Below are 27778 nucleotides of genomic sequence, written 5' to 3'. Positions count from 1 at the left end.
AAATACCAAAATATGATTTCATTCCTCAGTAGTACGATTCAATGGGTTGGCCTCAGTAGTACGGTTCAATGAAATGGGCTCAGCAATACAATTCAATAGGCTGGCCTCAGCAGTGATAGGACTAAGTCCCCTTCCTTCAGTCCTTTTCAGGTGCTCCGCGGCTTCAGCGTGAACTAAGAGATTCGTGTTCACGGAGAGGGTGGTTTCAGGTGATCAGTCTGAACCGGGCTATACTTGCGATTTTTCCTTCGTTGTTCTACAAGTATCGTCACCTCCAAATTGGGACAGCAAGTTACCGTTTTTATTGAGCGAGTTGCCGTCAGAGGGCTCCTCCTACTCAATATATGTCACTGTTCCCAAATTTGGGCTCGGATCTTACTCAACAGATTCTTTTACCTTTGTTGAGCATTTTAAATTACCTTTGGGAAACTTCCATATCACTGCAAATGCCCTTTTCTTACCAACCTGGTCAAAAGGCCTCAGGGTTTGATCTCTTGGAATTCAGGATATTTGCTCTCTTTGTAAAAGATTTCTAAAAGATGAAATTTAAATTAAGACTTTAAGCGAAGTCAGGATCTTTTGCACGTAGTCCCAAAACAATGAACTAGATAAGGAGATAAATCTTATCTTCTTCCTGAAACTGGCTAATGGGCAACCTTTACAAACATTCAAACTATTTCATTCAATATGACACAAATGCAGTTTTAAAAAAAATATACAATTGAGTGTGGTTTTTTTTTTTTTATCAGAGTCTAGATGAATATGATGATGATGAAGCAGGACAGAAGGAGCGTAAGAAGGAAGATTCTATTACCCTGCAGAATACAATGCAAAATGAGTCTGCCAGCACAGACCCAGGGAGTTCATACCTATTGCAGGTGAGTGCTTAATATTTGTTCAGGTATTAATGTGGTCTTGCCAGTGTAGAGCCAATTGATTTTTTTTTTCTGGCTTCTGTTTGAATTCATTCTCTGTCAGTAGTCTATTATGCAAATTGTCACAAATATTATCAAAGCTGGTATGCATTACATTACTAAAATGAAAGTCATGTATTCATCTTTCTTTCATTGAATGAAAAACTCTCTAACTGCATTTGTCTTGCTTCTTAAACAGAAACATATGTTTAAACATTCCCAATTGGTATCTGCCATTAAATAAGTTATTTCCATATAGAGCCACCAGTTCTAAACTATATAATTAAATGGTTTAACTTCTATGCAGATGTAAAATCAGTTCACAAGACTTAATCAAGATATGCACAAGAGCATAATTTTTTTTAAACTTTATTATTCACATTGTTTAGGAAAAAAATCTTTTTGAAAACATTTTCTCCAACATTTTTAGTGATTAGGAAGAGTTGCCAAATTTGGTTACATGTCAAGTGAGTTTTTTGCAGATAAATTACAATTCTTTAATTCTGGGATGCCCACAGATGACTCGGCTGTCTTCTAGAAAGAAAACAGTAAGAATCAACAAAGGGCACAATTTGTTTATTAATAATATTAATATGGTAGAGTACTAATTAGATTTGTTCGCCATTATAAATATCACCTTGATCTCTTCTCTGAAATGGGAACTTCTCATTTTTGTAAAGTTTAAACAAATGGCCAAATGACAGTTTATAACACTACTCCTTTCACCAGAAAGGAAGTTTCACAAGCTTTTTGAGATACAGAGTTTAGAAGAATTTTTAAGTTTAATGCTTTACCTTATTTCCTTAAAATAAATAAATAAATACTGTATTTATTTTGTTGCTTGCTTAGCTGCCTGTTGCCTCAAAATCAACTTTATTCTGTGAAATTCATATACAGTTTTTAAAAGTTCTCAGGATCTGTAACACAGTGGGTTTTGAGGAAAGAAAGGCATATTTGGGATGTTTCCAGTGTTGTGTTAATAATACCAGAATTGCCTTATACAGACTTATTTCAAAAGCTGCCAAATGGCTGGTGGGCACTGATATGAGTTTTCATTTTTGTGAAAACACTCTCATTGTCTTAATATAGAGAACTTTAAAAAAAAAAAAGAACCCTTAGTATTTAATTTATAATGTTTTAGGAGATTGAGGTGGTGACAAGGTTGGCAGGTAAGAGTGAATCTGTCCATCCATCTTTCATTTGTAATTTCACCAGCTATAGCACTTGGACCTCCTAACTTGGTTATCTGTCTCTGGCGACTTTTTTTCTTATGTCTGACAAAGAGGACTGACTAACCATTTTTCCCTCAGCATTTATATAATGTTTATTATCAGTAGATGTTGAAGCACATCTCTAAAGATCAGTATTATTATTATTCCCATTTTACAGATAGTGAATGAAGGCACACAACAGGGAAGAAGCTTGCCGTGTGTATGTGCAAAATGTTTATAATATGAATGTGTTCAATATAATATATAATATGAATGAGTTCAATAGGAAGATGTCACTAAGATGAGACACGCCCTCTATATTGGTGGTGTCTAAATACAAATATAGATAGATATCTATAGGCATTGATGGCTGTGTTTTGGGAGGGGGTGTCTCATTTTAGTGACATCTTCCTATTGAACTCATATATGACTTGTCACTTGACAGCTTTCTATTGAAACCCCCCTGTTGCGATAGATTATTTAACCAGTTCTTAATTCACGTAAAGCAGGCTTGTCCAGCCTACGGCCCACAGGCCGCTACGCAGCCCGCCAAACCATTTTCTGTGGCCCACGGTGCTGCGATGGGAAACAAAAGTAAATGCTGTTTACTTTTTCGTTCCCGCCCCTTGTCCCTCCCCCAGCCCCTCAGCAGCTTCCTAATGGCTGCTGAAGGGCTAGGGAAGGGACAAGGTTTCCACATGCACCATGTCAGCTTGACGTTGCTGACACAGTGCGGCTCCTCCCCTCCCCCTTCATTTCACGGTGTCCCTTCCTCACCCCACCCCTCCCTTCCTCATTTGCATGCCAGCTCCTGCCCTCTCCCACATTGCAGGGTTTCTGTTCCTATACCCGCCCCTCCCTTCCTCATTTGCATGCCGGCCCTGCCCTGCGCTGGTCCTCACCGGCGGCATGGGCTAGAGCAGGTCTCAGTGCAGCGGGTGGGTGGCTGCAGGGGGCGTGGATGCTGGCTCAGAGGGATGCTGCGTCTGGGCCTGCGGGAGATGCTGCTGCTGTGGCTGTGGCTGTTGGGGCGGGAAGCCGGCGCTGCTCCCGCCTCCCCACATCCCCTGCACCTGCAGACATCGTGCTGGGGGTGGTGAGTCGTGGACCCCTGCCACTTGGGCTCGGGCTGCCCTGGGAAAGAGGGAGCAGCGGGGTGTCCCTGCACATCCCGCACCCCCCTGTAGAGTCCCCACATGTCCCCCTGGTTGCTGAGCCCAGATGCACAGGTGTGGGAGCATCCTCGAGGCTGCCCAGGTGGCAGGGAGGACACGGCGGGGTCAGGTGGCACCACTTGACCCTTGCACCCCCAGGCTGCGGCTGGACTGGACAGTCCGTGCGAGCGCCCTCTCCTGGGTAATAAAAAGTTCATGATCCAGCCCCACATTAAAAAAGGTTGGACACCCCTGACTTAAAGTGTTTTGATACTGCATTTTTTAAAAATCAGAATCTCAGTATGTTAAATCAAATACATTATAAGATTCTAAGTATATTACATCAATGCAGATCCTCTTACAATCAAACTTGCAATATCATCTGAAAATGAAATAGGCTTGGTTTACAAGACCTGCCTTATGTATAACTATAATGACAGGCATAATATTCCCATGTAGTATCAGCTTTTTCTGTTATTTGTCCAGGCTGTAAAAATTCTGTGGCTGCATGGCCTTGATTGTGCAGAATGAGGCCATTCACATATCTCCTCAGATCTGGTGTTTTAGCCTGCCTGCAGATTTAGATGTCACACATCAATTTGCATGCAGTTCAAATCCTTGAATTTCTGTCACTCACCATAAGATCTAGATCTTCTTTTTTAATGAGGGGATAAAAGAAAGTAACAAAACTTAAATATGTCCAAGGGCCCCCTGGGACTTCTCAATGAACCCTCCACATAATTGTGAGCCATGAGCTGTAATAACATGCAGCGCTTGAAGGGGGTAGAAAACACACAGAGCTCAGAAACGCTCGGTATTTATTTATATTCAGGCTTTGACTTGGCTTCAGTCTCTCCATCATTATACTTTGGACTGATCACACTACCTATTAGTAAGATTGCCTGATCCTTTCCAGTATAAAACCCCATTTTCAGTTGCTTCTCATTTTGCAGGACTTGCCATTTAGCTAACACTTTCCCTACTGGGAATTGCCTCAGCCTGAATTTTTGCAGAAAATTTTAGCCATATCAGTTCACTTGTGTCACTGTTTCTCTTATGAGACTGGCAGTGGTGAATCACATTTTAGCTATTTAAAATTCCTGAGGCCAGGTTTTAGGCAAGGGACTTAAATTTGGCAGGGGATGGCTTTTTCAGGAACATGCCCTATGCCATTTCTGTTAAAGTCCATTCCTGTTTGGCTAAGTTATGACGAGGTTGGGATGGCCTTAAAATCCATGTGTATATGCTCAGTAGTAATAACTTGTTAGTTTAATAGCTGAAACCTTCAAAGCTTCTCTCTGCACTGGTCTTTCCCTAACTCAGTCTGAGCAGGACTTTCCCATCACATGCAGCTCCCTCAGAACCAAGTCCCTGAACTGAGAACATACAGGACCACAAAAGAGATGGTTTCTGTGCATCTGCTGGGCCCTAGCTGCATGGAGTTATGAAGTTGTCTGATTTGAATGCAGAGGGACAAGATCTGGCACTGCACTAGAACAGAGTAGAACAAGGACCTTTGTGGGGAGGACTTTGAACTAGCTAGCAAATGTGACTAGAACATGGCTTAATCTTAGGAGGAGCTGTGTTGAGGAAGAAGAAAACTGGGAATGAGCAAGGAAGGGCAACTAGTAGAGGGTGCTGGAGGGACCCCTCCCCCCCCCACCTCATTCAGTGTACACCTCTGAATGGGAGGCTGGACTGTGTAGTGAAAAAGACTTGCTCATAGGAAACCAGGCTCATTAGTTACAGAAACTGGGAAGTGTGTAGCGGTGGCTTTTTCAGGGGGAAGAAGCTTGTTATTGTTAAGATATTGAATGATGCTCTAGGGAAGGTGTATCAAATGGCTCACAAGGCCGCACAGGATAGATAAGTGGTATGGCACCAGTTCACAGGCCCACAAATGAGCTCTGCATTCACCTGGCAGTGTGTGCCCCAACTGGCCTCACTGTATTCAGTGAGCAAGGTTGGGGCCAGTGGCTAGGGACAGACATTCAAAAAACCTGAACCTAAATTGATTCAGTCTTTGCAGGTTAGTCTATCCTGGCTAGGTTAAATCACTTTGTAACTGCACAGACATCCCAGACATGCTGGCACATGCCTGCAGTGGCTTAGGCTAGAAGATGGGGGGTGCTAGAGCAGCCCTCACTTCCCTTGTAAAGTACTGAGCTGAGTCAGGGGCATGGCCAGGCCCTGGCAGGATGCTCTGATTAGCCCAGCAGGGAATTGATAATGGTGTTTATCACCCCCTAACTCAATGTTTATCACCCCATTAAAAAAACAACAGAGGAACATTACCAGCTATCTGTTGATTCTACCTGTTGATTCAGCAGGAACCATAGCCAGCATGTGGTGTGCTAGCTAAAATGGAGACACCTCTCGGCAAGGCAGAGGGGAGGCAGGGATTCCTGCTTAGAAGGGAGTGGTGAGGGGGAGGGGGGAACAAACAGCTCTTCTTAAACAGCTTTTCCATGGAAGGACATTAAGCTACCTGTTGATTAGCTCCAAAAAGCCTGTCTTCCTTGGTTGTCTCCCACAGCACAGACTATAGCCAGCATGTGGTCTGCTAACTAATCCTGAGGTGTCTGTGTAAGGCAGAGGGGAGCGGGGAATAATCCCTGCTTAGCAGGCAGAAGTCAGGCTGCTGCTGCTGTGCCTGCAAGTCTCTGCTGAGCTGCAGCCAGGGAGTAGAGGGGAGGGGCCAGCCCTGCTGTGGAGCAGAGAGCCCCGCCCAGCCCAGAGAGCATACTGGGACTCTGGGAGTGTCTGGCTTATCTTAAACCAGCAAGGGGTCAGGGACAGACATTGTATAAACTGGTTTGAGCCAAATCAGTTAAGTCTGATACTACATTCAACCAGGTTTATCTCAAACTGGTTTCAGCCATTTTCAAACTGGTTTATGTGCACTGAACATCTGTTCTGTTACAGGTTTAATCTAGTTTCTGATCACTTAAATCGGTTTATGTGTAATGTCTGCTCCTAGCCAGTGTATACAGCATGCAGCACATGAGCCAATCTGGGATGGTCTAGAGGTGGTGTGCCAGTGCAGTCAGATCCATGGGCAGCACTGCGGGCTAGGTAATAGCACTCTGCAGGCTGAAATTGGTTGGCGGGCTGTCTCTTTGACATCCCTGCTCTGGATTCTGTCTACATAGTACCTACATGATGCTGGGCTAGTTACTTAAGTCAAATTTTTAACAGATAGTGGGTATTCTCACTTTCTGGATGTTTGGCTTGAGACCCCAAGGCCTGTTGGGATAAGCATTCAAAGCTCCAGCTCTGGTGAATAAAGCTGTGCTTTAAACATCTGAAATATCAAATAGTAAGTATTCTTACATTCTTCTAGGCATCTCAGATTGGGTGCCCACAATTATTGAATACTTTTGACTTTAATGTCTGAGGCTCTTCCCTTTTACCTCACAGGAATACTTTGAAGATAAATTAGTTGAAGTTTGTGAAGTATTCAAGTGATGTGGTATTAAAGGACATAGAAAGAGTCTATGAGAGGAAAAAATAATATTGTCTTCGTTGTATAGTTTGAACAGTTTGTAACAAATAGGTCATGGGACTGGGCTACACACTGAACAGTAAGAAAATGTATTAAACAGTTGGTCATAAAGCCAGGCTATCCGTCTTGTACTCTGAACAAGGCAGGGGCTCTGTAAAAACTATAGTATGCAGTCATATAATTAATGGCCATATTATAATGTATACACACAAGGGGTAAATTAAAGTTTTGCAAGCAGTTTTAGCTCTGGCTTTTACTAATTTGGAGTAATTGACTTTACTGTCTTAATTACTTTTTAATGCAGTTTGTGCATATGTAATTTAGTGTGGTTGAACAAATAGTGCATACATGGCCGTAGCCATTAGTGTCAAGTAGGAAACTGAAAAATGAACGCCCACATTTATTGAAAGAAGGGAGCACTAAAACACTTGGATGCCCTTTACCCACCTTTACATCAGATCTGCCTTTCCTGTCGTCCTAAATGGAGGGGAGAGTGCAAGGTAATCAAAAACTGAAACTGATCTTCGGAGGTGATCTCATAGACCTCTGCTCTTAAGGTTGTCCTTGCACAAAACTAGCGGAGGACTTCCATATTTCAAAAGTTATAAAACCGTGGCTTTCAGCAAGAGAAATTACACTTTCCCTTCATTATAACCATGCCCACTATGTTTTGTGTGATGTATCATTCTGTGGTGGCTGGATACTTGCTGAGAGCCGTTTTGCACGTCTATAATTAGAAATTATAAACAATAATCTTGTATCTCACTCATCCCACCATTTCTTACCTCTAATTCTGATGGAAATTCTAAGGAGTCCTTACATGTCTTGATTTTTGCAGCAATAATAATTATAGTATTTCCCAGAAAATTATTCCAAGTTCCATATAGCGTTTACCATATTCCCACTTTATACGTATTCACTTGTCCAGGGAAACTAACACATTGCAAAATTCTCTCCAATGAAGCAAGATTTGATGTGAAAGAACTGAGGCTTGTAAACATCCCATGTTGTCAACACAGTCCTGTATGGTGGGGCTCAGAATATTGTTCTGCCTTATAAGCATTGTCCCTTGACACAGTGCTTTGAAATAGAGCACCATATTCAGGCTGCCTTTTCCTGAATACAGACAACAGCTCCATATCAAAACACATATCAATACAAACCTTCCTGGCCTGCGAGATGCTTTACCATCAGTCCAAGACTTCTACAAGTTAATGAGAGACTTCCACTTCATTTCTGCCTCAGTAGTCTGCATGTTGATTATTTATGCATTGTGGTGTTTGCTGCATTTTTTTTCCCCATTGCAATGTGTCTCTTACTTCATGGTACTAGGCATTTCATCAGATTGGATAGAGCTTGATCACAATGCTGAGTTCTCCTGAGCTCTCAGAACCTTTTATGCTGACAGATTTGACTTTCTGCTCTGCCCATGCACTTGCAAACGTACATGCATGCTATATACACTAGTTCATGCATGTTCATGACTTCTATCATTCCTTCTCCGATATTAGTACAGCATCCTGTAAAAGAAAGAAGCAGTGAGTAGGGTAACCAGGTTATGACAAAGGTCATTCCATTGAATGTGAACCAAACAGGTGACCAAATAGGGCATCTAGAAAGTGTTACGAGTCAGATCCGAAAAAGGACTTGGGAACCTGAGTTGTACTGTAGGTGGAGTTTGGCTTCCCAAATCCAAGTGAGCAGTGTACAAAAAAACCCTGTATAACCAGTTAGACTCCTGAGGGCTGAGTACAGAAAGTCAAAAGCCTTAGGCTGAATTGATTCAGTCTTTGCAGTTGTCCCTAAACTACTTAGATTGAACTGGTAAGCAAGTGCACAGACATTCACTTTTGAAAACAGAAAGGCAACCAGACCCCTGCAGTGGCCCATACCAGTAGCAGGGGGGCAATAGAGTACACCTTCGAGCCTGCTGGCCACTGTGGAGGGCACCCAAATGTAGCCAAGCAATGCTTATCCTTGATTGGCTGCCCAGCACATGCCCCCCAACCCCTTGTGTTCCCCTCCTTCCCACATGGGTACTGTCTCTCTAGCCTGGAGCCAGCCAGAGGTTCCCTGGCCATGCTTGCCAGGCTGGCCTTGGACACAGTGGAGAAGCCTTCATGGGCTCCCCTCACCCCCAGGCAGACCTCATCTGGCATCTGTTGCTGGGCCCAGGGTGAGGTTCTTCCTTCTCCCCCCTCACCTCCACCCCTCCAGTGGGCCAGGGACGGGAGACAGGAGCTTCCCGTAGCCATGCCCCTCTGCTCTTGTGGGGGGTGAGGGGGTGGGAGAAGCCTCCAGGTTTCCCCTTACCCCCAACACTTCCACTCCCCCACCCACCAGGCAAACCTTGTCTGGGGTCCAGTGCCAGGTTTACCCTGCCTCCACCCCCTTCTCTCCCAGCTGGATCAATGATAGTGCTCTGGCTAGGCAGCATTGGGTGGGGCAGACCCTGCTCCTTTGGAGCAGATAACACAACCCAGGGCTGCAAAGCATCCTGGGATGCTGGGGGACTATGAGTTAACTTGAACTAGAAAAGGATCTGGGACAGAAGTTCCATAAAGCAGTTGGACCTAAATCAGTTAATTCTGATACTACATCCAACCATGTTTATCTTAAACCAGTTTTGGCCATTTTGAAAGCAGTTTAAGTCCATTGAATTTCTGTTCTGTTACAGGTTTAAACTGGTTTATGTGTAACTTCTGTCCCTAGCCAAGAAGGCCACAAGCACACACAGAAATGTAGCTGTGTCCCACTCCCCACCTTGCCCTCCTAGTAAAAACTTACTTAGGCATCAGCTACTCATGTATATCCAGAACTGCTGTTATCTCTTACCTAATCCCTTATTGGATTCACAAATTAAGAGTCCTTTTGCTTAATTCCAGTGCATATACTCTGAACAAAGCTAACACTGACTGACCACATAAGAGTTTGTTATGAAAAACAGCACTTATGATGAGTTCTATTAAAAAACATGACCAGGGAAGGTGGTGGGGGTTTTGGGGTTTTTGTTTTTGTTTTTTTTAAACACAATATCCTTCTACCTCAAAGAGGTTTTTATCCCCTTTCAACATGGGGGGGGAGGGGGAGGAGAGGGAAGGAAGGTCCCTTGTCTTGGATTCAATGACAAGTTATGCAGAGCATGGGGCAGATGGCTTCTGACTTCTGTCCCCCTTAACCCCTCCCCCACATACTTCCACAGCCTCTGACCATTCCCCTCCCCACCACTTATCATCAGGCATGGCCCTGGCTCCATTCTTTCCTGAGTAATGGAGCATGTGGAAGCTCTAGCCCCTGCCCAGCCATGCAGCAGCATCCCAGGACCAGGACTGTCACCTCCACTGCTATGTGGCCAGGCAGGGGCTAGAGGCAATGGAGCGGAGCCATGCCTGACTTTGTGGCAGGTGGAGAGAGGGTGGGATTCAGGGGCTGTAGTGAGTAGGTGAGGGAACAGAGGCTAAGGGGGCAGAAGCTGTGGATGGTAGGTAGGGAGGAGCAGAGGCTGTGAGGAACAGGCTGGGGGCAGAGGCTGCAAGGAACAGAAGCTGTGGGGAGCAGGTGTGGAGACAGGCTGCAGTGGCTGTGGGAAGACAGAGGCTGCAAGGGACAGGTGGCGGGGGTGTAGGTGGCAGGGGCACATGTGCTGTCTGGGGGCAGATGGCAGTGGTAAGGGATCCCCTGCAGGGATGGGGGAAGCAAGTGGAGAAGCAAAGGGACTTCCTGTCCCCCCAGCTACCTGTCACTGCTTTCCCTACTGTAGCAGTGGGGTAGGATGAATTTAAGATGACCCTTTGATAATTAGATTTTAAAAATGGAAAATTATAAAATTTTTCTTATATGAAATCAAATTATTAGGGGGGAGGGTCATCTTAAATTCTAATTCATCTTGGGTTTGGGTAAATTGATTAGAAAGAGGTAGAGTTGGGTTCAGACTATAGCTCTTAACTTCCCAGAGAATGCCCCTAACCACAAGGCTGAAGTGAGGACATTTTTATTCCACCTGTTAGACTTGTGCCATTGTGAAGAAAGTCATGTAAGAATTACATAGTCAGAGAGAGGAAAGAAACACAAAAGTATAAGAAAAGTCTGGCTCCAGCCTGGAGAGGAAGACAGTCTTTGAAACTGAAGCAGTCCTGAACAAAAGACCAGGACCCAGGACTCTCACATACCGGGTAGAGTTCTGTCTTTGCTAAGTTACAGGGTTAGATTCCCTCAGATTTGGTCTCCAGCCTTCTGACTTTTCTTCATTATACAACTTAAGCAGGAGGAGTGGAGCACCCTCAACCCAGACTTGTGGTTAGAGCCCTCTTCTGGGAAGCAGATGTGGGTTTGAACCATCTCAGGCTGAAGCTGCCTAAAATCCAGATCTACTTCCTAGAGTTGGAGCACTTTCCCAGGGCTTAATGTAAAAAAAATGACTGTCCGTCTTTCTCTTGTCTTCTCTTGGCCTTCCTCTCCCTTTTTTTTAATGAAAGGGTGAGTCAGGCACCCTATGTGACCTAAATGGGGATTTCAGCTTGCAAGTCCCAGTCTCACCTAGGTACCTAACTTAGGTCTGGAGGGGGAGATATTTTGAGTCCAAGAGGGAGGTGGAATACTTCTGCATTTTCTATTGACATGCTGCTGAGAGTTGTGAATTGCCCTGAGTTTATAATTCTCACATCTAAAGTTATAAGGAACTTGGGTGTCCAACTTGATTTTAAAACTCAAGAGCCAGGTCCCTAACATTCAGTGCCCACATGCCTGATTCTCTCTGTGTTTCAGTTCTCATTGTTTAAATATTTTTTGTAAACTTCAAGTGTAATCCAGCAGGTTGAAACTTTTTGATAACTAAGCATTACTAATGTGATAAAGCTTATATAAATGTTTAATAGAGGTGCCTTACGAGCTATGTGGAAAGCAGTAAATAAAATTAAGTTAGTGTCTAAGAGTCTCTAGTGAATTTTAATTGTGTGAAAAAAATGCTAGGAATGCAGAGAGTTGATATACTGCACTAGTTCCCTTTGGCAAACAGATCCAAGTTCCCCAGAGTTTTGTACATGAATCCTATTGCCAAAAATAGCCTACCAAGTGAGCCTATTTGCAAGTTGTAACTTATCATGCTGCTGGAAAAATAACATGTTAATAAATAATAGGTAATGCAGTATATTTTGCAAGTAATTTTATTTTTAAGTATATTGCAGTGACACTGGCACTGCTTTAGCCATTCCTGTTCATGGGTTGTATTTTACTCTTAAATGTGTTTGACTTTCATAAAGTGAAGGGGATCTATATGCATTGTTCAAGGGCATCACTTAATTCTTTTATAAAAATATATTTATTATATTTCAGTGTTCACTTCTGACCCTGAAGGAATAGAATGGTTGAGTATGTCCTACTAGTCTTTTGAAGTGTAATAAGGTCCTTATTCATATAATTTATTCTGTGCTTGCCAGCCAAGTGGCATTCTTACCCACACTTGTGGCTGGAGTCATTTTATTTCTGAATGACCTGGGACAAACACAGTAAGTGTCCTCCAGAAAATGCTTGCCAAGGACCACTTGGCCTTGTCTGGTCCCCGAGCATCCTGAAGTTCTAAACAGACAAAGGCTACCAAGCCAGAACTTCTGTCTCCCCAAGAGGGCAAAGTAGAAATCTGTGTACACACCATCCACTCCAGAGCCTGGGAGATTCTGGAATTTTGTCATTTGTCTTTGATCCCCAAATCATTCACTAAGTGTCCAATCCTTGGTGTCTGTTTCTAGACAACATAATGGAGAATGACAACCTGCTATTCTTACTGAGCTAGTGGAGCAAATGTCAGTGACTCCACTAGTTTAGGTGGCAGTATTTTGGTGGAAATAGTTTGACTTGGCTGATAGTGTATTATTGCAGCACTGGATGGCCATTTTAAAGTATATTAAAAGAACATTATTACATCTGTAAAATCAAGTCAGGAAATGCTAGCATGAAGTCTGCCCATGTCACCATCATTTGGCTCCCTTGTGCATAAGAATTATGACTTGTTGCTTATTTACATAATCATCCCCTCATCTTTTGGGACCCTGTTTAATTTAGTGAGGTGGAGATGAATTGGGGGAGTATTGTAAAAGAGAGCACTTTTTGTAGGTAGGACCCCTTTTGCAGAAATCTTAAGTTTGTAGCCAAGGCATTCTTTGAAGAGCAAGAACAGTTTTATAGTTAAGGCATATGGATACAATTTTGGTCTCCTTTGTTCCAAGAAAGGGTCTATACAGATGTAACAATTATATCATTATCTAAGGATACCAGTTATGATGCGACTGTTAAGTCTGCATGACTAGCAAGTGTAGCAGAACTGTTCCAACTTTAACTGTTCTTCATTTAGAGTCGCATTTAGGGTCAATTTTAGGATAATTTTTAGTTAAATTAAGTTGCCACAGACACATGCAGCTGTAACATAGTAACAACTACTGTGGGTTCCCAAGTAATAGCTGTTGCTCCCCTTGAAAAGTGCTGAAATGTATATTTGTCTACACCCAAGGATGAGTATAAGTTGAACAGTTGTTGAAAGGTTTACTCAGTTGGTCAGAAGAGTTTAGAGAGAAAAGATTAAAAACTCGTTTTTTTAAGCGTAGCAAAATGGACAACAGTGGGGTACAATTGCTTGTCTACAATGACACTGATAGGGGCATACACACCAGGAAGGAAGAACTGTTTTAAATTAAAGCTCACTGTTAACACAAGAGCAAATGAGTATAAAATGGCCACTGAATAGACTGAGGCTACAAATGACGGGTTCTAACTGGTGGAGGCATGAAGTTCTGTAATAGGTTCCTTAAAGGGGAGGGAGATGGCAAAAAATGGTTCCCTAAAGGGGGAGGGAGATGGCAAAAAATGGTTTTAAGATTGAGGTTTAAGTGTTTATAAAGGGGATTGCTTAATGTGCCTGCCCCCTTCAGTATGGCAGCTGAGAGGTCTCTTCCAGTCCTATGTTCCTATTGAGGCTGCCATGGAGAAACTGGATTCTATCCCTCCATCTGTCCAGAGTTCCTGAGTGGTGACTGCTGCACATTCAAAGACATTTTTTTAATGTTTTTTTCCATAACTGTGTTCACCATGTTCTAATGGAGAGGTCTAGAAGTGCTTTGAATTCAGTTAATATCAATTAATTATACTTGAGTTCTATACAATGTTAGACATTATGAAAAATCAAGTATTAGGCCTCTCAAATTTGGCACCCAAAATTAGTGGGTACTCTGGATCTTTATTTTCCTGCTTTTTCATTTGCCACCTGCAAAATAAAGATGACAAAGCATGCTTGCCTCTCTCACATGTAGTGAAAATAAATTAATCCCTGGGTGAAGCACACATTATTATGAAGAGTGCTATAGAGAAAAATGAGGAAATTAATAATTTTGTCTTCACACAAAGGTTTATTCCTGAAATAAGGAATAGGGGCTGCATACTGAACAACAAGGAAGAAACTTGAGAAATAACTGTTCATTAAATTCCATCTGCATGCTGAAGGGGTCCTGTGAGAAATATACTATGCAAGTCTGTTATTAAAAGCTGTATATATCATGATACATGCTATTTAAGGAACATGAATTGTAGGTGCATAGGAATACCTCTGAGTGTTGACTTCACAATTTTACTAAAAGGTGTCCTTGAGGCGCTGAGTCCAGTCCTTTGCAGTCCTGGGTATTCATATAAATAACATTTGCCAAAATATGTCTATAACATCCTCTCTGTTCCCTATAGCACACAAGGGCTCCAAGTATCCTATATCAAACAGAACACCAAAAGTACGCCTAGGAGGAGAGAAGAATAGAAGCAGCTTACGTGTAATATTCTATAGGTTGCTGAAAAGACACTATATAACTTGCTAGTAACTTATTAATTAATACTTTTTATCTCCTAAAGTTTGAATTGAATATACTTATTAAGTTTATGGAAAGTTAATGGCTTGGGCTAATATAATAAGGGATTCTTAAAACTGAGAATGTGCTTGTTATGCAGAATTAGGGAAACCTCTTTTTTATATGAACAAAAATATTTTTCTGAATTAATCTGTTCCTCAGATCTGGGTGTGATATATGGTTCAAGAATCTATACAGTTGCCTTTCTTTTTTACAGGAAAATATGAATATGTAATTAGTAAATTTGTTTATGTACTGAAATAAAATCTCAGCTGAAAAGTCAGTGTTCTTAGTATTTTTACGCTTACCAAAATAAAATAGATTACATTTCTAGTGATAGACAAACTTTGCTTTTCTAAAAAAAACAAATATCAAGTGATTAACTTTTTCCATCATCTGTATTCAATAAAATGTACTTTAGTGGATAAGCGGTTTAAACTTCAGAGTTTTGTTCCAGAGATGCATTTCAGAGCCACTAACTAAACATTTAAATTTATCCATGAAGTCTTTTATAATTGGATACTAGTTTTTGTCAATGCACAAAGAAGTGCATTCATTACAAGAAGTACATAAAAAATAATGTTTGGACCAACCTGAATTCACAACAACTAAGCAAGTCAGAACACAGGCCTATTGCTTCATCCTGGATGCTCTGTTGTGCCCATAAGTTCAAGGAGTAACAATGTATCTGGATTTTTTTTCTTTGAGTGCTCCTCAGTGCAGTTGAGAGCTTTCCATTAAGAAGACTTTTTCGGTTTCATTTTGCTTTGCAGGTATTTCTCTTGACATATGCCTGCAAGATAACTGTATCTATACCTTGCAGCATTGTACATGTGCTACAATATCATACTTATTAACACTCTGGTTGTAGGCTGAATTGTTAGTATCTTTCATCAAAGACAGTAACACACGTTTGTGTCTTTCATCAAAGACACAAAGACATGTTTAGTCAAGGACGCACTGCAGAGTAAGAGTTTTAAAGAGTTGGGAGCCCAGGAAGGGTGGCTGTGCCTTAAGGAAATGATCCTTCGGGCACAGAGGGAGACAATCCCAATGTGGGGAAAAAGGGGGAAAGGGGCCAAGAGGCTTCCTTGGCTGACCAGAGAAATCCAGAGCAGTCTACGGGATAAAATGGGGGCATATAAAAAGTGGAAACGGGGAGAGATTACTAAAGAGGAGTATACCTCCTCTGCTTGTGCTTGTAGGGAGGCAGTTGGACAGGCCAAAGCTACCATGGAGCTGAGGATGACATCCCAAGTTAAGGATAACAAAAATATCTTGTTCTTTAGATATATAGGGAGTAAAAGGAAGGCCCAGGGCGGAATAGGACCTCTACTAAATGGGCATAAGCAATTGGTGACGGACAGGGGGGACAAGGCTGAACTCCTTAACGAGTTCTTTGCCTCAGTATTCCTAAGCGAGGGGCAAGACAAGGCTCTCTCTGGGATTGTAGAGAGGCAGCAGCAGGATGCCAGACTACCAAGCATAGACCCTGAGATGGTGCAGAGGCACTTGGAGGAACTGGATGCGTTTAAGTCGGCAGGCCCGGATGAGCTCCATCCAAGGGTACTGAAGGCACTGGCTGACATCATTGCGCAGCCACTGGCGGGAATATTTGAACACTCGTGGCACACGGGCCAGGTCCCGGAGGACTGGAAAAGGGCCAGTGTAGTCCCCATTTTCAAGAAAGGGAGGAAGGAGGACCCAGGCAACTGTAGGCTGGTCAGTCTCACCTCCATCCTAGGCAAAGTCTTTGAAAAAATTATCAAGGCTCACATTTGTGAGAGCCTGGCAGGAAAAATTATGCTGAGGGGAAACCAGCACGGGTTCGTAGCAGGTAGATCATGCCTGACTAATCTAGTCTCTTTTTAGGACCAGGTTACAAAACACCTGGATGCAGGAGTAGGGGTTGACATCGTTTACTTAGACTTCAGGAAGGCCTTCGATATGGTATCCCACCCCATACTGGTGAACAGGTTAAGAGGCTGTGACTTGGATGACTACACAGTCCGGTGGGTGACGAATTGGCTAGAGGGTCGTACCCAGAGAGTCGTAGTGGATGGGTCGGTATCGACCTGGAAGGGTGTGGGCAGTGGGGTCCCGCAGGGCTCAGTCCTTGGACCTATACTCTTCAATATCTTCATCAGTGACTTGGACGAGGGAGTGAAGTGTACTCTGTCCAAGTTTGTGGATGACACAAAACTGTGGGGAGAAGTGGACACACCGGAGGGCAGGGAACAACTACAAGCAGACCTGGACAGGTTGGACGTATGGGCAGAAAACAACAGAATGTAATTCAACAAGGAGAAATGCAAAGTGCTGCACCTAGAGAGGAAAAATGTCCAGCATACCTACTGCCTAGGAAATGACCTGCTTGGAGGCACGGAAACGGAAAGGGACCTTGGAGTCCTACTGGACTCCAAGATGAACATGAGTCGGCAGTGTGACGAAGCTATCAGAAAAGCTAATGGCACTTTATCGTGCATCAGCAGATGCATGACAAACAGAACCAAGGAGGTGATACTTCCCCTCTATCGGGCACTGGTCAGACCGCAGTTGGAATATTGCGTGCAATTTTGGGCGCCGTGCTTCAAGAGGGATGTGGATAACCTGGAGAGGGTCCAGAGAAGGGCCACACGTATGGTTAAGGGCTTGTGGGCCAAGCCCTATGAGGAGCAACTAGGGCACCTGGACCTCTTCAGCCTCCGCAAGAGAAGGTTGAGAGGCGACCTTGTGGCTGCCTATAAGTTCATCACGGGGGCACAGAATGGAATTGGTGAAGCTTTACTCACCAAGGCGCCCCTGGGGGTTACAAGAAATAATGGCCACAAGCTAGCAGAGAGCAGATTTAGACTGGACATTAGGAAGAACTTCTTCACAGAGTGGCCAAAATCTGGAATGGGCTCCCAAGGGAGGTGGTGCTCTCCCCTCCCCTGGGGGTCTTCAAGAGGTTAGATAGGCATCTAGCTGGAGTCATCTAAACCCAGCACTCTTTCCTGCCTATGCAGGGGGTCGGACTCGATGATCTATTGAGGTCCCTTCCAACCCTAACATCTATGAATCATTAATTGCATGAAGTGTTTTGGTCTTGCTTTTTGCTTTAGCCTTTGTGGTGTGTGGAGCTTTTGTAGTTCTACAAAGAAGAGGAAGCATAATAACTAAATTTCTGATTGGTTGGCAGAGGCCCTCATTTGAAAGAGCTTATGATATTTGTCAGTTGCTCAGTGTGTTTTCTTCTACCAACCGCCTTTGCCTTTACCTTTGCTCCTTTTCTCCAAAAGGAGTAGGTGACCAAAATACTGTCTTCGGAAAAGGATGCTCTTTGTGGTTAATACCTCCTTGAATCTTCCCTCATGTTTTCCTATATGCATTGAATAAGGGCTGTGGTTGGATAAAGTGTTGTGATGCTGTGTACATAACTGAAGTCCATTGCAAAGGAAAAGATAGCTTGTTGCCCAGCATTTTTGAAAGAGGGTCAAAGCTACTCCCCCTGTATCCTTTAGGAAAAGTGACATCAATGGCAGCTGGTAAGTTTAATGATAATAGCATGAATATTTTCCATATGTGTGCATCCCTAAACTAGAGAGTGCATGAAAGTTGATGCTGCTTTCATGCCGGAACCAGATGTGAAGACTGGCTTGGAAGGATCCCTAAAAATCAGTGTGTTCAAGCATCATTAGGCTGCCTTTCTTAGTTGCTTGTAGTAGCTAGAAAGATCATAGTTTTTCAACTCTGGGGTTTTTGAACAAGGCCTGAACCACCATAAATCATGTTGTATTTTCCTGAGAACTTACAATCTCTCAGAGAGGAATTCATGATATCCATCATTCTTCACTGGGTCCGATTATCTAAGAAAGCAAGTCTATCTAACAAAGATTTTAGTAAAACTTGTTTATTCTATCAGGAAGCTTTTGAAGAACTTTTCATGCAAGTTTATGAGATGAACTTGAGTGGACCGTGTAGTAGAGATGAGGGCCATGGCAGTACATAGGCAAAAGTGCTAGACACAAGCAGGTTGGCACTTGGTAGGCTGCCAAATGTTTTCATGAACTTCTAGTAGAAAAGGAATATTTTTTTATTCAATCTGGTAGAAAATACTGGCAAGCTATATTGGCTTGTGACAGGAATAGATCTACAGAAGCAGCAATCAAACTTTTTTGATTCTATTACATCTTATTATTGCCCTTTTCATCCTCTCTGTTTTCCATATGGTTGACTTAGAGCAACAATTAAAAGTCCAGTTTAAGGTTAGTTAGCCAGTTGCGTGCTCTTGAGGAAAGAGAATGCATCCCTGCAATGTTACTGTCAAATTTGTATAGAGGGCAGAGTGTTTTTATAGGGTCCATAATTTGATCAGGATTGCCCTTCCCATTGACATAATATAACATCACAGTGGCAGTTACTTTCATGAAAAGTTTATATATTTGAGGCCATAAAATGGTGACTTTTGAAAAAAAACTGATTACACATTTCCCTGCTTCTCTGTTGCCAGACAGTCGCCTTTTTCTATTCCTTCTTTACTTGCCACCCCACTGATTGGTTGGTTTTGCCACCTGGACACTCCTTGTTCACAAGTAGCTGGCATCCCAGTCCTATGATTCGCTCCATTCTCTTAAGACAACTCCCATATTTTTTATTTTTTGTGTTATCAGCCTCTAAGGGAGGCAGAAAGACTAGCTGCTTTTGAATGGTGTTGGCCAAAAAAGCAAATGTAAAAGATAGCCAGCTTGATGACCACCTAGCACTTCCAAACTTACTTATACCATTATACAAATTAGCAAATATCTTAAGATTTTAAGAGGAGTCCCAAAAAGTCTCTTCACTGCTGGGTACACCGGATGTCCTATGAAAAGGATAAGCCAGGTATCTGGCTTCTTTACTGGCTCCATATATCTACCCAAGATTGTCTGTTCTCTGGGCAGCAGTTGGCCAACAACCATCAGCCAGTTCTTCCTAGAACATCTTGCTGTTCAGCATCTCTGTGTGTGCTCTAAGTCCCTGTCCTAGTTGTCTTATGGTATGACCATCTTCCTAAGAGCAGCATCTCTGCTGCTTATTAAAATTTATGGCTGTTTGAACTCTCATTTTAATCAGGGAACCTGATTTTTTTTCAGTAGGGTGTCCTCACACTGTTCCCTACTTATACTGATTTTGAACTTTTTGTAGCTTTGTAACAACAACTTGAAATTACATGAAAACATCAGTCATCATTGAAACAAATGTAATATACTTTGTTATAGCTGAGTTGATTAAATATAAGACAGTTTATTTTAGAGCCTGTTCATAAAGCAGCAAAGAACTACAACTAACTGGTAGATGCACAGGGCATCTAGGAATACCATAATAACAGAAAGGAGATATTCATAGCCAGGTGACAAATGAAAGCTATTTCCACAGAAAACCTCTGATGTTACAATTTTTATTGTTCAAAAGGTAACAAAAGGGTATGAAATGCATCTGAATTAGAAATAATGAAAGTGTCTGAAAATCAAAATTAGACTGAAATGAGAAAATCAGTTTAAATGAGAAAAAGAATGTTCGGTTGCATAGCAGAAATGGTTTAAACATACTTCTCGAACTTCAGCAAAAGCTGCATTTCAAAATTTACATCTGACAATTTTCTTCTTTTGTCTTGCAAAACTAAGTCCCCACTACTGAACAGTTGATCTACATGGGCAGATGAGGCAATGCTTGTGTTATAATGGATGAATAGTTTTTTCATAGTAGGTGACATCTTAGATAAGTTTCTCACAGATGAGAAGTAATGCTCAACTTCTTGGGCCGTGGGTTGCTGGTTCTGATCTTCATTAAAATTAAAGAAGTCATCATCTGCTTCATCCTCACTACTTGCTCCCACTCCTACTGGGATCAATGTCTCTGCTTGCTTGTGCTTGTTCCCTCTCCTGCAGCCAACTGGCTGCCCTGTTGACTTCTGCAAATGCACAGAAAATGCCAGCATGAACTAAGAAACTCTGGGACTTGTCATTCCTAAGAGACCATATCTCATAGGAAGGCACACTACTCTGTCTCTCAAACAAGAAGTCCTAGAGTTTCAATAAAGAAATATCATTCCATGCAAGTCCTAGATGGTGGCTGTGTCAGAAAAAACTCTGGGAAAGCCAGATTTCAATTTTTTTAAAAACTTTTAACTCATACTTTAAAACAAGTTAAAGTAAACCTTTTTCTTAACTAGTTAAAGTTAAAAGTTAGTTATTTCTTTAACTTTTAAACTAGTAAATTCCCATGACTGCTTATGACTATAACTTCTGTGGGTACGCATAGTTACATTTAGATTGACCTGCCTGTGGTTAGGTTGATCTGAACGCCCATCTCTGCAGACATTTGGAGAGTTTAAATCAGGTCAATACAGTGGCGGGCCCAATCTAAGCAAGATCACCTGAGTATGTGAACTAATTTCAAATCAGGAATGGGTTAGTCTGATCCAGAGAATGTCTGCACATGTTCAGAGTGCAGCCCTGGGGATGGGAAAGCCCAGATGCTCACCCCAGCCTTGGGGCTCCCCCTCTCCCTCCTGGGCTGTTTTTAGCTCCCTGGACCAACAGCTACCATCGCCCTGCAGACCAGCTAGCCCGTTGTCGTCATCGTCCCGTCCTGTCCCGTCCTGCCCCCCCCCCCCAAAAAAAAGTAGGGCTGTGTGAAGCTTTAGTCCCTGAATCGATTCAGTGGAGATTTGGCCCAATTCAGTGGTCATATCTCCAAAGCTGAATTGAATCAGAGGACCTTTTAGTCTCTCCAAATCGAATTGGAACCCTCCAAATCGATTCAGAAAGATTCAGCAATTCAGACATAGACACAGCTTTAAATGTTTTTTCTACATACCTCAAGGTACCAGGCGGCTTGTGAATGCTGCGATGCTGGGGCAGATGGAACATCCTACAGGAGCGTGGGGGGGCTCCCCAGCATGCTCGGCAGCAGGCTTGGAAGTGGACCAGAAGCACTTTCAGCCCACTTCCAGATCCGCCAGGGAGTGCGCAGGGACCCACCCCCAGCTCGGCACTGGTGCCTCCTGGGTCTAGGGGGGCACCTGGGGTCCCAATTGCTGAGCCATGGGGGTTGGGGGGGGTTTCACTTCCGGGTTCGCCATTGAGCATGGGGGGGGGGGGGCATGCTCCTGTGGGATGCTCCATCCGCCCCAACATCGCAGCGTTCATGAGCTTTGCCTGGTACCTCCAGTTATGTAGAAAAAACATTTAAAGCTGTGTCTATGGCGGAAACACCGTTGTTTTTTTTTGTTTGTTTGTTTTTTCTTCCGAATCAGCATCGAATGTTCAGATTCAGATTTGGCTGAATCGAATAGGGAACAGTGATCTGAATCAACAAAACAAACCAATGTCCCCAATTTGTGCCAAATCCAAATCAAATAGGGCCCATTTCGCACATCCCTATTCCAAACCTGCTCCTCATGGACACATTAGGCCTTTCCCCCCACCTTGAGTTACTTATACTGTGTCCCCAGCACAGTTCCCAGTCCTTATAAATGTGTGTGGCTTAAAGTAAGCACCCTAAGAAAGTAGAGGTGTCAAAGGTGTTGGGAGAGCAGTGTTATATTCCTCCTTTTATATCTCTGCTGTTCCCCCCTCACTGTTCCCATTTCATTAGGGTTTTCTTAAGCAGTGGTCATTAACATACAGTCCATGGAGCTGTGAAGCTTCAGTGGCATACTGGCAGTGGTGGATGTCCTGTGCTAGAATTGTCAAGTTCCATTTCTGAGCTCTTTTAGAACCAGAAATTCCCAATTTCTAGTCTTCAGGAGTGGTAAAACCAGTTTAAATCATTGATCTAGGACTGAAAATACCACTGACATCTCAGACAGTATTTCCTATACAATTTCCACAACTTATACAATTCTGGCAAACACTATTTTTAAAGTTTGAGAAAATATTTTTAACATACACCATCACCTTCTCCTATTGCCTGTGCCAGTGAACTCTTATACTGAGAGAACATTCGTTTCTGTAAGATGAGATGATGTGAGAAGCTGTTCCAATAAGATGATAACAATACAGTATCACATGAAGAGTGAATTAGTAATTGTTTGTGATTCCATGATTTCCCCACTCATGAGCAATGCAGTCATCCCACAGTCCTACTAAAAAAAAAAACCTATTTATTTGATTTACATGCTGCTCTTCCCTGCAAAGACCTCAGGATGGCTTACAGAGGAGCAAAAGTAGCTTATAAAAGGGGCAAAGAAGAAAACAAAACAGGAGAAGTAAAATAACTGATAAAAGGCAATAGGGTATTAAAATAACCTATAGAGCAAAAGACCCCTAACCACAACATCCCAGCAAACCACTTGTGGCATTATTTTGTGTCCTACACATTAACTTATTTTACCTTAAAGTATTGCATTTATTATTGTACAATACAAATAATGTAGTTATTTGTTTAATATTTAAAAACAAAGAAAACATTTTTCTCCAAAAAGGTGATCTAAAAAAGAAATTCAAGATCAGAAGTCGCCACAAACTCTCAACATTCATATATAACTTCATAATCACACTTTGTCATTCTCCTTCCTTTGGTCTTAACACATCACTTTTATTAGTCTGAGTTAAACTGAATTTGACAGTTTCACAGGATACCACTCCTGAATGTTATTTAGATTCTGGCTTATTTTAATATTTGTCTATGGGGGAGTGAATGCCTTGGGCATCTGAATAGGGATTTAGCAATTTTCACCTCTAATCCACCGATCAAAGTTTAACCCAGGTCAGTTGACTGAAGAGATGGCTCCGCACTAGTTTCTTTAAAAATAATTACTTCAAAGGCCCCACGTTCACAAAATGAGAAAATCCCAGCAGTGGCACTGAATGGTACCCTTGCCAGAAGTGTCTCATGCACAGGAAAGAAGGGTGTGTAGGAGGATATTATCCTCTCGTTTCCATACTTACTTTTTTTCTGGTCATAAGGGAGATATATTGCTATTGTCTAGATTTGTACCCATTCCACAAATAGAAGGTTTCAGTCTTCAGCTCCAGCCATCCTTTCACAAGATCACTATGACATTTTATAAGTACTGTAACTGTTTATACATTATTAAAATGTAGTACTGGTGAAGCAAGGCAGTAAAAGATTAACTGCAGCCAACCACTGTGTCATATGTCCCAGAAAAGCTTTTGAACACATCCCATCCAACATTATATTTCATGAAATAAGTAATTATATAGGTCCAAAATGGAAAGAAACTCAACTCAAAATTCTGGCATGCCTGATAGTGTTGTGTGTGTCCCATCCCCCCCCCCCCCCCTTTAGTGTTGATTTAGGAATTGGTACCTGATCCACCACTAAGGCAGGGGTACCTGATCCACCACTAAGGCAGGGGTCTTAAGAGAGAATGGATTAATTTATATACTGACCTTCTCAACAAAGGTTCAGGATAGATTACAGTAAGGGAACTAAATAACTTATATAAAAGCAAATAAAATATTGACATAAGATTTATAATACCTCTCAAATAATATCCCAGTTGGGCCTGGCTTGTTAAATGCCTGTCCAAACAAGAATGCATTACCAGAAAATGTCCATATTGGGCTCTGGCAAGCCTCAAGTGAGAGGGAATTCCAGAACTTGGGAACAGTAGCCAAGAATTACCTCCCCTGTGTTTTTGTCAAGCAAATTTGACACATTGGTGGTATTTGCTGGAGGTTGCTCTCAGTTCATCTTGGGGATCATGATGGGACATGAAGGAGAAGACAATCCCTTAGGTATATTGGTCCCCCACAGTTTTGGCCTGTTTAGGTCAGAACCAGCACATTGAATTGCTACTGGAAGCTAGTGCAGCCTGGAGTGCTAGAGCTATGTGCTTCTAGCAACACACTCCCTTCAGAAGGTGTGCCTCCCCATTCTGCACCAGCTGCTACTTTCAGATGGTTAAAGGCAGCCCCACATACAGCTCATTGTACTAGGTTAGCTTCAAGGTTACAAGGGCATGGATGACCACAGCCAGATATGAGCCTAAAAGAAAGGATCTCAACCTTCTCCCCCAATGGAACTAGTGAAAGGCTACCATAAGCACAGTGAAACAGAGGCTCCAAGAGCATGCCAAAACTACAAACCTGAGTGACAAGGGGAGATTGATCCCATCACTGAGAGTTGTCCCAATCCCTCCAGGTGAAACAGTTTGCCAACTATCACCTCTGTGTTGTGTGAATTCAGCTTCACCGACGTCTAATCCCCAAATGCAGTCAGGCACTGGGAAAGGACCAAGATTGCAGGGGCAGGATCTGATGGCAAAGTCAGAGATGGGTGTGATCAGCAGTATTGCTACCTCGCATCAAAAGCCTACATGATCTAACTCAGGTTGGATATTAGGAAAAACTTTCTCACTAGGAACGTGGTGAAGCACTGGAACAGGTTACCCAGAGAGGTGGTGGAATCTCCGTCCTTGGAGGCTTTTAAGGCCCAGCTCAACAAAGCCCTGGCTGAAATGATCTAGTTGGGGATGAACCTGCTTTGAGCAAGAGGTTGGACTAAATGACCTCCTGAGATCTCTTCCAACCCTAATTTTCTATGATTTTATGTTTGTGTATACATTGAATGGGAAGGGCCATAAGATGAAGCCCTGGGTGACCTCACTAGAAAGACCTCAAGGGGAAAGTGAGGACTTGCCCATTTCCACTCTCAGGAAAAAGCAGAACCAGTTTAGCGCAACCTTGCAAGTACCCACCAGGTCATGTAAACGCTTTATCAGTACCACATGTCAGACTGCATCAAAGGCCACTGAAAAGATCAGTAAAGCAGTTTCGTCTGTCAATCTCCAAGTAAAGACTGCTGACCAAGGCTGCAAACACAGTCTCCATGGTACAGCCATGGCAAAAGCCAGACTGACAAGGATCCAAGAATCTGATTGTATCCAGATGTGCCTCGAGCTGTCAGGTTCAATGACTTTTTGGAGAAAGGGGAGTTTGAAAACAGGGTGATACAGGGCTGGGGGTCACCATCAGATTCTTGAGGAGGGGCAGAATAAATACAGATTTAAGAATTGTCTGGCACCCTGTCCTCCTGGAGGGAGGCACTGACTACCCCTGCAAGCAATGGTCCGAGTCTCAAGTCAGGACAGGCACTGATCCAGCTGTCAACTGCTTATCTGTACACCCCTAAGCAAAACCTCTTTAGTGCTGGGTGACAGGAATTGAAACCTATCCATATAAACTGAGTACCAAGCTTCCTTAGCTTCAAACTGACTCTGCAGCAAAAGTGGTGATCCCCAAGCCATTCTGGATCCAAGTTGTTGTCTGTAAAGTAGGTGGCAAACTTGTCACAGTGGACCATAGAAACTTGGTTTCTAGGCAGAGAAACCCAGATTACCAGGCCATTCACTGGAACAGTTGTGGTAGATGTCCTGCTGTTTTAGACATGATCTTAATATTGCAGCATAATATATACACTTGACTATCCTCCCAGAACAGAAACTTTCAAAATGTTTAAAAATTAATATAGTTGATAGTTACCATCTAGGAACATGTAATGGAAACTAGCATCCAAGTTTTCTAACAGCTTTGTCTTTAGTGAGTCCAGATCAGTTTGTCAGGAATGCAATTACATCCTTTCATAATGTGCACAGAAACAAGGGTTTTTGAAAATTTGGCACTGCTAAGAAAGTACATTTTTGCTGCAAATTTCAAGTCTTTCAGACCTGGAATAGCAACCAACAGAGTACTAACTAACCAGCCTGCTGTGTAACTATGGTCGTGTCCTGCAGTGGTGTTTTAGTAAAATTAAACACTATCACTATAAAGTTGTTACCAGCTAATACAAAACAAATGGCCCTTCCCCTACCCCCACAAAAAGCTAAAACCAAAAACTTTTAAAATGAGTATTCTGATAAGTATTTTAAAATTGCCCTGCAGACTTTGTAACGCTATGTCATGGTGCACATAGCAATTAAAACAGGGGTAGGTAACTGCTGGCACATGTGCCAGACCATGGTATGTGACTGCTTTTTGCTCAGCATGTGTGCATGGGGACAGAAGGCAGGGGAGCCACGAGGGACCTGGTCCTTGTTGTAGCAGTGTAGCCCCAGGCTCTTTCCTGCCATCTGCCTCAAAGCATGCATATACCTGCTGCCAACAATGAATTGAGCTGGGGCTCCACAGACCCCAGTGCAGCTGCTTGCAGCCTCCCTGCTGCAAGCAGCCTGGGCTCCATGGTGGACACATGTACCTTGGGGTAGACAGCAAGGAAGGGCCCAGGCTGCACTACCACAACATGATTAGGCCCTTTGCAGCTTCCCCACTGCCCACCCTGGCACACCAACATCTTACAGGTTGAGGTTGCAGGTGTTATTGGCACTCTACCCAAAAAAGTTGCTGGCCCCCAAGTTAAACAGAACTGTGATGCCAGATACTGTGCATCTCCACTGTCCAGTTTTAAACGTTTTTTTAAAAGCATCTCTCTACTGCTCTGGAGCCATGACTTCAAGTCTTGCCCTGGACTCATCTCAAAGTTGACCCCCAGATGATCCAGCTAGTCATTCAGGCAGTGGAGTCAAAGGCAGCTGGATATGACACTAGCCAAACTGCTCTTTGTGTTGTTAGCTGGTGTATCTTAACTGCATGAGCCCAAAAGCTGTTAGGCTCAGGAGGATCTTTGACTTGATTTATTAATCCAAAGAACATCAGGGAGATACAAATACATGCAATTCTATTATAAGATACATTTCATGCATGCAAAGAAGTGGCTTCACATAGTTCCCAAATTATTTGGTAAAAGTTCTTAAAAAACATTTATAATACCTACAGCCAGAGAGAGAGAATGGCTATCAAGAAAAATACATTTTAGAGTTATACTGTTGATATTTTGTTTTTAAGGTTAGCATTCTATTCTTTCCTGAAAAAGTTTAAAAAAGGAAAGGGAAGTAAATACAGACAATTACAGCAAGCTATAAAATACTTTCAGGCTGCAAGTCCTTCATCTACAACACCACCTCTATCAATGCCTTATATAAAACTGCCATTGTTTTTACCCCATTCCTTTATTAAGCATGAACAAAAATAGCGTTTTAAACTGCTGGTTTATATACTTTTAGTGTGGCGCCTGGCTGTGAGTTTTTATTTTTTTAGTACATTTTAATGAATACATGAATAACTCA

The 27778-nt window shown here is 42.6% G+C and overlaps 1 protein-coding gene across 1 annotated transcript in view; it reads left to right on the top strand.

Moving 5' to 3' along the window:
• The window catches only part of PAWR (pro-apoptotic WT1 regulator), a 132611-nt gene that overhangs the window by 67176 nt on the left and 37657 nt on the right, over positions 1–27778 (top strand). Inside the window, exon 2 of the mRNA XM_019491383.2 lies at positions 750–878. Within this exon, the coding sequence (XP_019346928.2) occupies positions 750–878 (129 nt within the window). The remainder of the gene's footprint in view (positions 1–749; positions 879–27778) is intronic.

Source organism: Alligator mississippiensis, chromosome 4 (assembly GCF_030867095.1).
Source record: "Alligator mississippiensis isolate rAllMis1 chromosome 4, rAllMis1, whole genome shotgun sequence".
Lineage (NCBI taxonomy): Eukaryota > Metazoa > Chordata > Crocodylia > Alligatoridae > Alligator > Alligator mississippiensis.
This window is presented reverse-complemented; position numbering and strand designations above follow the sequence as displayed.